Below are 14,877 nucleotides of genomic sequence, written 5' to 3' on the forward strand. Positions count from 1 at the left end.
ACCCCTCTACCACGTTAAGGTGGCGGTTCAAAGAGGGGCAATTGATTTATATAAACCTCAAATTTCAATAATTAAAGGCCAACTCTGATGTGTTTTTGTTTTTTATTTTTACGTTTTTGTTGCATTTTTCTGATGATGGAGGACATATTTGAAGAAAATTTGAGTATTTCTTTATTCAAATCGTTGTGAAAAAAAATTACCATTTTAAAAATAGGCTGAGACAGGCCCAGCTCTCTGGAGGGGAAAGGGGGCGGGGTGGCTCCGCCCTCATGGTCCCACCCACAACTCAAATTTCTGATGAACTACTGCCTCTGCAGGAATAAATCCCAGAAGACGACACAAGTTTTTTGATTTAGGTTAAAATGGCATACCAAAGCCCTTTACTTAAAAAGTGACAATTTATTTATTCATTTATTTATTAAAAAACAACAGTGCGCTTTGTAATGCAAAGCAACCTAAAAATTTATTCTTTCTACGCTTACTAATGTGATTTTGAGAAGTACATGGCACACTGTCTAAATTTCATTTAATTTTTTTACAATTTGCAAACAAACTTGGGTGTTTTTGTGAATGCGCTAATGCAGCTAACGTGTAGCATTGTCTGTTTTTGTATTTTTTACGTGTTACCAAAAAGGTTTGGAATCAGCGTAGTCACCATTACATTTGTTTTTGTAGGATTAAACTACTTTTTTTGTGTTTAAACAAGCTCAGACGTTTTTGTAGCTATGCTAATGCTGCTACTGTCTAGCGTTGTCGGAATGTTTTTCTTTACGTGTCATTTAACAGAGTTGGGAGTTAGCATAATCACAACAACGTTTATGTTGTAGGATCAGACGGGTTTTCATCCGTTGCAAACCACACATACAAATGCAACGTACGTGTAGTCGTGTTGGACTTTAAATTTTTTACGTGTTGCAAACAAGGTTGGGTGCTATTGTGAATATGCTAACGCAGCTAACGTAGCTAACATGTGGAGGTTTGGAGTTAGCATAGCCAACATCCGTTTAGTGGTATTACTGTGTTGTTTTTGGAAGTACTGTGAATAAGCTAACACAACTAACGTGTAGCGGTATTGGCACTGTTTTTTTTTTACTTGTTACTAACAAAGTTTGGAATTAACGTAGTCACAGTTACGTTTGTTTTAGTGACAACAGTCTGTTTTTTACATGTTACTTAACAAGGTTTGGAGTTAGCGTAGTCTCAGTAATGTCTGTTTTAGTGGCATTAGTTAGTTTTTTATGTATTGCAAAGTTGAAAGTTACAGGTATTGCAAATACGCTTAGATGGCTAACACGTAGCGTTTTTTACTTACAAGGTTGGGAGCTTGTGTTGTCATAGTTGTGTTTGTTTTAGCAGAATTTATCTGTTTTTTACGTGTTACTTAGCTAGGTCAGGAGCTAGCGTAATCATGGCTCCGACTGTTTTGGCATCTGTCTGTTTTTTTACGTGTTGCAACCAAAATTAGGAGTTAGCATAATCACAGTAACAGTTGATTTAGTGATATTTGAAGTTACAAGTATTATGAATACGTTAACACAGATAACCTGTCGCAGTATCAGTCTTTTTCTTTATATCTCGCAAGCAAGGTTGGAAGTTACAGCTATTGAAGAATTTTCTGTTTGCGTTTTACTAACAAGGTTAGGAGTTAGCATAGCATAGTCACAGTAACTGTTGACTTTGCAGTATTAGAAGTTGCAGATATTGTTAATATGATAATGCAGCTAACATGTAGCATTATCAGCATTTTTTTCACGTGTTGCAAAGAAGTTCTTGTGCTACTTAAATGCTGTTTATGAAGTATTACTAAGTGATGGTTTTATCTCTGACTTATAGTTTGATATTGATCTATTAGTGCATAAAATAGGATAATCGTAATTAAAAAAAAACACTGTTAATGCTTTTAAAATAGCTCAAAAGATAATCGGAGTGAAAAATGTCTATTTTTGTTCGTTTCGCAACACAACCCTAGCTGTAGATTTGTATTTCACGTTTTTGCTGTCCTGCTGGCTAAATCTAATTGCTTCTGCACAGAAAAAAGACATAAATCTTTGTGTATTACTTTTGGAAAGAAAAAGAATAATCCTGGGTTACAATATTGGTCCAGAAAGGACAGCTTTTCTTTTTTATTCCTCTGGAGCCTGAAAGATCTGGAAGTGCACTGTGATAAAGCAGCCCTGTCATGGGAAAATCTAACTTAAGCCATTTTGTTAGCTACAAAAGCCGTGGGGTGTTTGAGGGATACCGAACGCCAGGATGTATAAAAGGAACTGCTAATCATTTGTAAAAGATCTTTGTGCTAAAGCTCAGATTTAGTCTGGAGCTGCTATTAATCAATGACAACTTGTATTTTGTTGTCCAACTGTTTTTCCTAACTGCTATCAGATTTGCTGCTATCAGCTAAATCCAGACTTATTTGTCTAGGCAGGCTAAAGTAATACTATAATAGGATCAGAGCTCAACTTTCTGATTTAAGATAACCATCTGGAGAGTTGCAGACTCCTTTATTTTTAATTACTTAGCTTTAGTTCCTATGTAAATGTGTGTACAGTGTGTAGTGATGCTCTTAAGAGGTCTCTGTGTGTGTTTAAGTTGCTCACATCTGGTCTGAATCTGTCCATGTTTCCGGCCGCCTGGGCAGGGAAGTGGCAGGCGCTATCAAAAATCTCCACTGTTTTCACAGGGATGATGGGAATCAGAGGGACTTTCCCTCAGGCAGTGAAATCATCCGCCTTTTCCCGCTCCCTTAAATACCCCCGTTTCATTCCTTCGCCCGCTAGGGTTCCGATAAAACAGCTGAGACGTCTTGTGTTTGGCAACTGATGTCTGTTAAAAGGTGTAATTAGCTCACGGAGAACTGTAGTTACTGTCAACGCCCGCTGAACTAATGGACCTGAGGTCTGGCTGTGTGGAGAGTGGACCTGGATGCAGCGGTTGACATGCTACATTCCTGCAAGAGACAAAAAAAGAATGCCGGACAAGGCCTAGCTAGAGGCTGGAGAAGCGACTCTTGGCCAAAATGTCGGAGCGGACTGGCAAAATGTTCAAAGTAAAGATGTAACGATTCCTAGGGAGTCGGAGAAAAACTCGTCGACATGTTCAACGTTGCAGAAAATGTAAAAAATCGGTTTGTCTCGGCCTGTGCCTGAATTTAGAAATGCAGAGCAGATGACATTTTTCCATGTAGGTTCGTGTGCACGCCTGTGAGAGTGCATGTCTAATAGTGTGTGCGCGCCTATGAGTGTGTGAGTCCTTGAGAGTGTGCACGCGTCTTAGTGTGCGCGCCTGTGAGTGTGTGCGCGCCTGTGAGAGTGCATGTCTTATAGTGTGTGCACGCCTATGAGTTTGTGCGTGCCTGTGAGGGTGCGCGCATCTTAGTGTGCGTGCCTGTGAGTTTGTGCGCGCCTGTGAGTGTGTGCAACTATGAGAGTGCGCTTCCCTGAGAGTGTGCACGCGTCTTAGTGTGCGCGCCTGTGAGTGTGTGCGCGCCTGTGAGAGTGCACGTCTTATAGTGTGTGCACACCTATGAGTTTGTGCATGCCTGTGAGAGTGTGCGATTGCCTGTTGGTGTGCGCGCCTGTGAGTGCACGTCTAATAGTGTCTGTGCGCCTATGAGTTTGTGCGTGCTTGTGAGTGTGCGTGTGTCTTAGTGTGCGCGCCTGTGAGTGTTTGCACGCCTGTGAGTGTGTGCACGTCTTAGTGTGCACATCTGTGAGTGTGCGTGCGCCTGTGAGAGTGCATGTCTAATAGTGTGTGCACGCCTATGAGTTTGTGCACGCCTGTGAGAGTGCACGTCTAATAGTGTGTGCACGCCTATGAGTTTGTGCGTGCCTGTAAGTGTGCGCGCGTCGTAGTTTGCGCACCTGTGAGAGTGCACGTCTAATAGTGTGTGCGCGCCTGTGAGTTTGTGCACGCCTGTGAGAGTGCACGTCTAATAGTGTGTGCACCTGTGAGAGTGTACACCTATGACTCTTGTTGCATGTTCTTGTCCTCGATGTCAGTCTGTGAAACTTTATTAGCAACACCACAATAGATCAACAACAGTGGAAGAAATCGGTACAACTGCAGACGAATACTTTAGAATCTGCCCCAAAATGTATTTGTGATTTTCAGAAATGATCTTGTATTTGTTGGTTTAGGTATTTTTTACAAATATTTTAGATGAAATGACCAAAGTTGTGTTGAGACGATTTTAAGCCTTTAAGTTTGTAGTTTAGCGTGTAAAGGCTGGCTTTAGGGAGTGGATTTGTAAAGTGCAAAAGTAAGCACACATCACCTGATCCACCTGAAGCGTTCAAGCGCGAGTGTTTGTTTTGACATGTCATCAATCAAATTATGGTCTTTGTTTTGTGTATTTTTATAGTCTTGCTAACTCCTTTTGGTGGATCTTCTCCAAAAAGACTTTTGTAACTATGCTTGATTACTACTCTTTTCAAATTAGCAGCAGGTGCTGCTGTCAGCCCCTCCCTCATCCCTATACTTTACTAAGACTGTAAATAGGAATCAGAGGCTCAGAAGCTCCGGCGTTCCCTCCTAGCTAAGAGCAGATGTTCTCTCCTTTTATTCTATTGAACACCTGTACTGATGCTCGCCGTCTTAAATAACCTTTAAAATAACCTGTTTTTTGTAGATCAGCTTTGAATTAAGTCGCAATGACATCACATGATTTGTATAGAAAAATATATTTTTTTGTTTGTTTTAAGTAAAATAAAATATTTCAATTTCAACCAGAAAAAACTAATTAAGTTGCCGAGAAGTTGTCATAAAATTCCCACTCCAATTATATTTTTAATTAATTAATCTCTTAATTATGATTATAAAGATTTTAGCCCAAATTCAAAAATTTTGTTTTTTTAAGCATATTATATGCAGAGCGGCAGTTACTCATGTTTTGTGAGCAGGACTGTTGGCATGTAGCAACCCCGCCCCCCTTCCCAGTTGCTGAGAGCTCTGTTTATGTGCTCAATGTTAGCCTCAAGCTAACATTAGCAGTGCAAAAACAATGCAGAAATATTGGGTCGATTCAGTCGAACACGAGACACCTAAGCTTGAGTGGAGACTTTGGCCACGCCCATTTCAGTAGTCAATGCCTTTTCAAGCATCTGGTTTTCTAATCTTACGCGATTTGAATTAAGAAATGTGTCTAATTTTGCCAAAACAGTTTGGGGGGCCGGGTCAAGTGTGAAGGAGGGCCGGATCCGGCCCGCGGGCCGTAGTTTGGGGACTCCTGTTTTACTTAAAAAAATGTCATTGAAAGAGTTAGGAAAATTTATGTCTGTGGATTTATAAAGATGTTCAGTAATGTATGCATAGGTTGACCGTTAGCATTAGCCATCCTATGGGAAATTCCATTAAACGTTAGCATCTAGTTAGCAGACTTTAGCTGTATGTGCTAAATCGATTTATATTTTTATGAATCACTTATTGATCTGTAAAGTTAATGCAAATTTTAGCTTAATTTTCTTCAAGTATGTCCTCCATTGTCAAATGACTTTAAAACATGTTAAAAATGTTCCAAAAACTAAATTATTCATATGACAAACCGAATTTGAACCCCTTCTTGTTTTCCGTGTCCTCTTGATTAAATCCAGCCTAACTGCTTCACCAGTCGGAGTCGGCATCGCCTGACTGCTTCGACACAGAACTCTTAATTTACTGGTCACTGGGGTCTCTTCCTCTCCGTGTGTCTCCGCCCCCCTTGTGTCTGTCCCCCCCTCATCTTTCCTGCTATTTACTCCCATCACTAGGAGACGGGTTCTGCACAAAGCCGGCACTGTGTCGCGGCGAGGCCTTTTTTTAGCCTCTGAATCCCGCCTGGTTAAAGTGGAAAGGCTGTGATTGACCGGGCACGAGCTCACAAAGAGCTCTGAAAAAATGACACAAATCATCCACAAGTCTCTGGGAACTGTTATTAATGAGATGTGGACACGTCTGTTCTTTTAAGTCGATCCACACGAGGAGAAGCGGAGGTTGTCCGTTTATTTTGAGCGTCATTTAATAAAATCAGACGCCGTCGGGAAGAATGGGCTGCTTTAATAGGATTTGTTGCACAAGTGGAGACGTTTTTTTACATTCATTTGACTATTTTAGCAAAAAAAGCAAGACGTGCATCACTAAAACGCTTTTCATTCATTCACTCGGCCTTTGATCTTGGCAGAGATGCTCCCTCTCGTCTCCGCCCGCCCGGTGCAGCGCCAGGCTTTTGTTCCCAGCCTCGGCTTTCAGGCAGGTTGGGCAGGATCGTAAAAGAGCGCCGGAGCCAGCTGGAGCGCTGCCAAACACAGCAGGAGTTTCAGCTCCGCTCCGCGGGATATTTACTCTACCGCCTTTTGAGGGGAGCTGGTGCAAGACCAGACAGAAGCTCTGACAGTCCTGTGTCGGCGTCAAAAAGAAGTGTGTGACTTTGCTGAACTGCTCTCTGATTTTTTGGGATTGCTTGTAGTGTCGGGTTACGAGTCTGTAAATTGGGCAAGAATCGGGCAAATAAAGGCTAAAACCTCCAGGATTTTGGCTCCGGTTCTGATTCCTGTGGGGATAATGGGTCCATGTCGTGAGAGGCTGCGTTTAGCCGAGGCCTCTTCTTCCTCAGGTTGGAATGGATGCAACCTTTTTAGTCTGTGCACATCCATCGCTCCACTCCATTTTCCTGTCATGCAAAGCGATGAGAAACATTTGCCTGAATTTTTGTTAATTAAGAGGATGTAGCATCCCGGCGTTCTTTTCTTTTCCTGGTATTTGACCGGATAAAACATGAGGCAGAGGAACCAGTTCTTTAATTTTTTGCTCTCACAAAATCACAATTTCTCTTAAAAGTTGGTAAATGTTTCAAAATTTTGAGTTTCTTTTGACGTGGAACTTGGCGTAACACCAGAAACTCTCCGGAAATGTCAGTTCCGAACTTCCAGCGCCGAGTAAAAACAATAAGAGATGCTGGGATTTGCAGGTGCTGCTACTGTGGTGCGTTCAAGGTCCTTGTGATCAAAGCAGAACTAAATCAGTGAGATATACTCACTGATTTGTGCCAAAAAAAGAACATTGTCCTGCCCCATCCGACCCGTCTAACACCCCCTCTCCTGTCGTCTGTGCAGGGCATCGTCAAAAACTGGAGGACCCTCCCAAAGCCGGCTTGTTCCCGGACCGCCTCGAGCTGGAGAGGATGAGAGTGAGAGTCACGGTTCCCACTCAGGCCCCGCGGCCGTCCCTGAACACGGCGGCCAACTCCTTCAACCCGCAGGGTCAGACGCAGATCACAGGTGACTCATCAATCAGACGTTCACCTGCACAGACGCTCCCGTCGATCGTAAACTATCCAAAAAGTCGAGTGTCGGGGAAGTAAATCCAGTTTTTTTTACTGAAAATATTTAGATTAAAGAAAGTTTAGTACGTTGGTGCTCTACGGTAACACCTGGGGGTTACACTCACCTGTCTGCACCTCCATGTTGGTTTTAGGTCAACAGGAAGTGACCCAGAACACCTTTTACCTAAAACAGGAAGCTGACTTTAATTAAACATTTCCTCCAAACGTTCCTCCTTTTTTAAGCAATATTTGCTAAAGTTACAGTAGAAAATTAAAAATATTATAAAAAGTTTAAGAATTTATTTATTGTTTTAATTTAAAGTACATATTTTTCCTTTAAAGCACCGAATAATTCTGATGAGTGGTTGACACACCTCTGATGTCAACAAACTGAATTGAGTATTGACATAATTACTTCATTGAATAAAATTGTTTGTATTCAAGGGTTGGAATTAATAAAGACTCCAAATAAATAACAAGAAATACTGAAAAACAAACGATTATTTTAATAGTCGATGTTCGTAAACTGGATGTAAAAACACGCATCTTAACCACCATTAGCTTGACACTTTTAAGCTAAATGCTAACTTAAAATAAAGAAAATAGTTTATAAAACCTTTGATGAATCGTGCAGTTTTATTCTTTTGTTTGTTTCTGGCATCAAAACAAGACTTTGAGAGGTTTCAGGGATGCAGAGAAAACATTTAGCTAATACGTTTGCTAGGTGTAAGCTACGCCATTGTTAGCTTAGCTTAGCTTAGACAATCCCTCTTCAGGTGTTCATGTATCGCCGTAGTCCTGCCAGGGAACACAAGTTCTGCTTTTCAGATATTCCATTGGAGACTTTTGTCATTTTTTTTAATGCTTCTCACTTTCAAGCTCCGTTAGGATGTTGTTACGGTACCTGAGTCTTCCTAGAACTTCCTGTGACATCACTACTGACCCGGATTATCACTACTACACGTGTGTCAAAGACAATGGCAGACGTAGCATTAAAAAAGCATGCCCTATAGTTTTAAGATTTAAAAAAAAGACGACTAATCGACTAATACATTTTTACAGTCGCCATAGTCGCGACTAATTGTGGCAGCCCTTAAATCAAGTCAAATAATCTATTAACATCAATGATTTTAGTTAGTATTTTGCTGGGCTGCAAGAGGCTAACATCCGGCCTGATGTTCACCTGTTTTATGACCTTTCTGCAAAACGTTGGCAAATGTTTTGTGCTGCAGCCAACCGACAGGAATGTCACATTCCTCGTTTTAAGTGATGCAAAAGTTGCTTTTTGAACTTTTTTATGAATAAAAGGTTATCTAAGAACAATTTCAAAAGGGGTTGAGATGGTTTGGGACACCCTTAAAATAACTGTCACTATTTTGACGATAAGAAGGTAGAACTCAAGTTAGAAAACAGAGGACCACTGCAAATCTGCAAGACGTTTTTGGAACTGATTTGCTAAAACTGTTCCCAGTGAGTGAGACATTTGCTAAACTTAACAGAGTGTTAGTGCAGAGTCTTTCTGAGGCGTAAAAATAAATGTTTTAAAAACATTTGAAAAATGCTGCACAATTACCTCTAATATGTTTTTTTTTATTTCCATTCAAATGAACAGTTTTCAATGTCAGGATTTCCTTGTTTTTGCAGCAGCAACACTTTTTTGCATTCTTCATTTGTTGGATATTGTTGCTTTTCAGTCCAATTTTACAAAAAAATCAAAATTTACTTATATCTAAGGATTTCTTGGACAAAACAGTTTTAGGATGCAGAAAAGTCGGGTCATCAGTGCTGCTTTTGGGGATGAACCGGTCCTCTGGTGTTCTTTTAAAGACCTTTTAAAGATTTTTCTGTCAAAAGAGAAGCTTAAAATTACATTTATAAGTATTTTTTTATTCAAATGAATCAGGAGAGGCTGAAATGTACAGAAAAAGATTGTGATGAATCTGCTTGTAGACAAATAGAAGCTCCCAGTAAAGGGAAGGGGAAAGGGGGGCGGGGTCGCTGCCACAACTCCAAGGCGAATTTCTGAACTACTGCAGAAGCTAGTGTTTTAGAGTGAGTTCTATTTTGTGCTAAAAGCTCGAAGAGGAAGCAGCTTCAATGACTTTGTTTTTCAGGTTCTGCTTGTTTGTTGTTGGAGCTTGCATCGGATTTCAAAATAAAAGCTTTTGAAGGACAGAAAACGCCATAAACTTTACTTTCAGTTTTGCTGCTGTCACTCCGACTCGATGACGAACTGTGAAAGAGTTGCTGGTTTGTTTATTTACTGGGCGAGAGCCAACAGAGATCAGTGTGTCTCAGCGGCTTGTTGAATTAGTCAAACGAGTAGATGTCTTCAAAGGTAAACCTCCAAGTCAGCACAAGCATCTGAATGAGTCCACTTGTGATGATTCTGTCTTTCATTCTGTCCTTTTTTTATTCTTACCTCCTTTTCTGTTTCTTCTCTCCCTCCATCTCTCCCCACTAGACCCTCGCCAGCCCCAGTCCTCTCCTCCCTGGTCATACGAACAGACGTATCCGTCCTACCTGAGTCCCATGGCGTCCCCCTCAGTCCATTCCACCACCCCCCTCTCGTCCAGCAGAGGCACGGGCCTGCCAGCCATCAGTGACGTGCCTAGACGATTGCCAGGTAGAAATCCTCCAACGAAATGAAATGTTACAAGGAAAAAAAAAAGGCTTGACTGTTTACCAGCAAGCTAATTTTAGCTCTGAGTCACGAGTCGTTTCTGCAAAAAGGATCAAATGACGTTTCTTTTTTTTTACTCAACTCTGAGCCTTTGATCCCAAAAGGAGAACGAGTAATAACAGGCCCACAAATAATAACAGGCTTGAAACTTTAAAAGGTTTTGCAGTGATAGAGAACCTTCTCAAGGCATTGCAAGTGTGCAGCGTCTGTGTCACTTCTTCCAACCTGGATCTCCTTTAAGACAAGCTTCTCCTTCGTACACCTGTTTGACTCTCTGCCATGTGCGATTTTATTCTTTCCTTTCCGTTTCCCCTCCTCTGGATGTGTGTGTTTTTATATACATGCCTCCAGCGAGGCCGAGTGATTAGGCGACGCAGCCGTGAATCAGACAGGGTTTAAGATCCAGCCAGCTGCTCCGCCAGCTTTTGATTTGTTTGGTCTTCCCCCTCGGCTTTCATCTTCGCGACTGTCGAGCTTTGTTCTCGAGGCTGCACATGTGAGAGCGTGCACGGGCCGCTCTGCACACCTCGCACCTTCCAGAGGGATGTACGGAAGCACGCTCCGATAAAGAGGCTTCGGGTTTATCAGGTCGAGTCATAACATCTCAGTGAGAAGTGATGCGATCGTGGTCGTGAGACCTCGGCAAACATGGATCTGGCTCAGCATCACAGGGCGCCTTCCAGAACAAAACGTGGCTCCAAAATTAAACAATGATTGAAATCACACTGCTCTTCTTCATCAACAGCGAGAATCACGATTACTGTTGGAATTGAATGGATCGTTAAAAAAAATCTGTCGTTTTATAGGTCATACCGTATTTTCAAACTATAAATTACTAAAGAGTATAAATTGCAGAAGACTGGATGAGAAGTCACAGCAGCAAAAGAAAGCAAAACGAAGAAGAAAAAGTCATTTGTAAGTTGCACTGAAGTAAAAGTCACAGCAGCAAAAAAAGCAAAATAAGAAGAAAAAACAATGTACAGAGTATAGGTCACACTAGAGTAAAAGTCACAGCAGCAGAAAAAAAATACTATAAAAAAGAAAAAGTCATAAAAGTTGCAGTGAAGGAAAAGTTACAGCAGCAAAAATAAAAATAAAGTCATATGTAAGTTGCACTAAGGGAAAAGTTACAGCAGCAAAAATGAAGAAAATGTCATATATACGTTGTACTGGAGTAGAAGTCACAGCATCAAAAAACCATAATAAAGAAGAAAAAAATAGTATATTATTCACTCTGGAGTAGAAATCATAGCATTAAAAATATTCGTTGTGAAAGAAGAGAAAGTCATATATAAATTACACTGGAGGAAAAGTCACAGCAGCAAAAAAAAAAAAGAAGCGAAACGAAGAAGAAAAAGTTATTTGTAAGTTGCACTGAAGTAAAAGTCACAGCAGCCAAAAAAAGGGGGGAAATTAGTCCTCTATAAATCACACCAGTCTAGAGTAAAAGTCACAGTAGCCAAAAAAGCAAAATAAGAAGAAAAAACAATATACAGAGTGGTCACACTAGAGTAAAAGTCACAGCAGCAAAAAATAAATAAATAAAAGTCTCATATAAGTTGCACTAGAACAGCAAAAAAAGCAAAATAAGAAGAAAAAACAATATACAGAGTATAGGTCACACTAGAGTAAAAGTCACAGCAGCAGAAAAAAATGTATAATAAAAAAGAAAAAGTCATAAAAGTTGCACTGGAGGAAAAGTTACAGCACCAATAATAACAAAAATAAAGTCATATGTAAGTTGCATCAAGGGAAAAGTTACAGCAGCAAAAATGAAGAAAATGTCATATATACGTCGCACAGGAGTAGAAGTCACAGTATCAAAAAAGCATAATAAAGAAGAAAAAGTCATATGTAAGTTGCACTGAAGGAAGAGTTACAGCAGCAAAAATGAAGAAAAAGTCATATATAAGTCACACTGGAGTAAAACTCACAGCAGCAAAAAAAAAAAAAAACGTATAATGAAGAAGAAAAAGTCAAAGATAGTTCGCACTGGAGGAAAACTTGCAACAGCAAAATGAAAAAACCAAAATGAAGAAAAAAAGTCATCTATAAATCGCACTGAAGCACAAGTACCACTTTTGGAAAAAAAGTAACAAAATACGGAAACAAGAAACGACCATTCACCTTAAAGAGCTAATCATAATAACAGAATACATGCAGACTTCACCACCACATTGATGGAGTTTAGCTTTATAAACATAGGAGAAATGTATTCTATTATATGAACAATTATTCAGATTAATGTAGCAGAAGGTACATGCTATCAAGCCTACTTTATATCACTAAATATGTTGAATTCTTCACCTTTGGAACAATTCTTCTTCTGCAAATACAGATACACACACCTACGATGCCCTCTAGTGGTTGTTTCTATTTACTTTTACATTATCCATAAGTCACACTCGGAAAAAAACAGTAGTTTCTGTGGAGTTCATTAGAAATTTGCCTCTGACTTGTGATGCGGGACAACCCCAACCCCCCCCGTTGCTGAGAGCTCTCTGTTTACATGCTCTCCTGCTGGCTTACAGCCCCTCACACCCCCAAGCAAACATTACCAGTTTATTGGAGCTATCCAGCAGTACAGTTTGGAGCCAGACAAGGAAAACCGAGACATCAGCGAATCTTTGTCTCATGTATTCTTTTTTCTAACCTATTTATTCATCTGTAAATAAATACCCAGTAATCTTAATTTTCTTCATATATGTCCCCCATCCTCACACGTTAAAAACACCGTTTTCATCTGAGTTGGTCTATAAAGTCTCTAATTGGCAGCATGTGCTATCTAGCCAAAAAAACTCCTCGATGCCGCCATGCGCGTAAACCCCGCCGCTCGCCCGCCTCCTCTTCCCTCGTCTTCCTCACCACCCCCTGTCCTCTCACAGCAGACATGGTGACACAGAAGACGCCTGGTGATTTATGATAAGAGCGCCATGGCTGGACTAAACCACCGCGCGGCGACGGGTGGGGGGGCAAAGAAAAAGTGCTTAAACTCTTCCTCCAGCGAAGAAAGCCTCACCACAGCCAGTTAGTGGTTTTTCTTTTTTTGGGAGGGGGGTATTTTTTAAAGGATGAGGCGAAATGAGGAAAGAAAAAGCTAAATGGAGCAGCTCTCTTTATTTTATTTTTTTTCGTGCAATGCGCGCGCACGCACGTGCACGCTGGAGCCGACGGGAGGCGAGGAGAGGAGCCACATCAGAGCTCAGCCCTGCCTCATTATGGATCTTATGGAAACTGTTTCTGCTCAAAGTGTTTCCACATGTGCAGCTCCTGATTCATCCCAACTGCTTTTTTTTTTTTTTTTTTTTTATGTGCATACTGTATTCACACACTACCCCCCCACTCGCATGCACACATGCACAAACTGTTTGCACATGCATTTGCATGCATAAACAATTACATTGATAGACATAAACATGCGCCAACACACATTCACAGCCATAAATATGCAGAAGAGTTGAAATATTGGGACAAACGTGGGGCGAGTTTTCTCAACAGTTAGGCCAATTTATTTTCAATAGTATAAAAATGTGTTTTATTTGCTATTTAACTTGATGCTAAATTAAGTGATGTCCTGAAATAACTTTTTTGGTGTTTTTAACATCTCATTATGTGATAATAGAGGACATATATAAAGAAAATTAAGCTTAAAATTTAATTTCTGATTATTTCTTTATTGAAATGACGAAAAAATACAGTTAGAAAAAAAAATTATGTTTTGACGTCTTCATTTTTCTCATCCGAGCTTGCACTGGATATCTGCGATATAACTGACCATTTTTGTTGTACTATTAATGTTTGATTGGGGGTGTAAGCATGTAAACAGAGAGCTCTCAGTTATGAGTGATGGGGAAAGGGGCAGGACTTTCCAACGGTCCCGCCCACACCTCAGAGGGGAATTTCTGATGAACTCCTGCCACTCTGTAAAAACTGTCTTAGAAAACGACAGTTTTTGTTTTAAAATTTGGCTAAAACAGTAAAATCATAATTAAAAAAAACGCTGAGAGTGCTTTAAAAATATATCAATGTCAGGAATTAGCGGCATACGGCATGAAAGTTCAAAGCAATAATTGAAGGGAAATAGGTTTTATAATTGTCCCCCACTGTCAGTTTAGGTTTTGTCGAATCAAACTTATTTTATTTTATTCATAATAATGGCAGGAAAGCCCTAAATCTGACATGTCCAAAGTCTGGCCGGTGGATTACAAATGCAGCCTCTCCCAAACTGCAGGTTACTGTCATTAAAACAGCCCCTTCTAAAATCTAGATGAACAATTTCTTGATTGCAATTCACTACATTCTGTCATTTGTAAACATGTGACAACTTGGGGTGTGTATTGACATGAGTCTGGTGATACGATATGTATCCCGATACATGTCTCATGATACGATACGTATGATGATATGCCGGAGACTGTGACGGAAAAAAAAAAGAAAATGAAAAAAACTCTAGCTGAATATCAATACTTCTCTCACTGTAATAAAATGGTAAAATTCATTTTTTTAATGATCACAACATAATAAATGAATTAAATATCGCCATGTAAACATGGCCTAATGAACCGTCGCAATATATCGCCAACTTGGTTTTCTTTACACCACTAGTGGCAACACTTTCGCGGAAAACTTCTAAGACGCTTTCCAACACAATGAACAGATGTGTTTTGTCTGATCAAAACCGAACTGTTTTTTACTTCTGAAAAAAGGAAATTTGTGTTATTTTCTTGTTGACGTTATTTAGATTTAGAGGTTTAGATTTAGTAATTTAACATTTCATTTGAGTTCAGGTTTATTGCTGACAAAAGTTTTTTTCATTCAAATACTTTCTGGTCATCAAATACAAAATTCATAGTAATATTGATAAACACACATATATGTGTATACATGTATGTATATATAT

The 14,877-nt window shown here is 40.0% G+C and overlaps 1 protein-coding gene and 1 long non-coding RNA gene across 7 annotated transcripts in view; one reads left to right on the forward strand and one right to left on the reverse strand.

Annotated features, from left to right (window-relative positions):
• The window catches only part of LOC112157730, a 71,128-nt gene that overhangs the window by 53,099 nt on the left and 3,152 nt on the right, over positions 1–14,877 (reverse strand). The window lies entirely within an intron of this gene.
• Positions 1–14,877, forward strand: part of runx2b (RUNX family transcription factor 2b) — a 51,969-nt gene that overhangs the window by 32,913 nt on the left and 4,179 nt on the right. For 3 of the 5 annotated variants that reach the window (XM_036210380.1, XM_024290674.2, XM_036210381.1), the window contains 2 exons: positions 7,086–7,250; positions 9,759–9,920. In XM_036210380.1, the coding sequence (XP_036066273.1) occupies positions 7,086–7,250; positions 9,759–9,920 (327 nt within the window). The remainder of the gene's footprint in view (positions 1–7,085; positions 7,251–9,758; positions 9,921–14,877) is intronic. The other 2 variants (XM_024290675.2, XM_036210382.1) reach the window with 1 other exon arrangement.

The sequence above is a fragment of the Oryzias melastigma genome, linkage group LG24 (genome assembly GCF_002922805.2).
Source record: "Oryzias melastigma strain HK-1 linkage group LG24, ASM292280v2, whole genome shotgun sequence".
Lineage (NCBI taxonomy): Eukaryota > Metazoa > Chordata > Actinopteri > Beloniformes > Adrianichthyidae > Oryzias > Oryzias melastigma.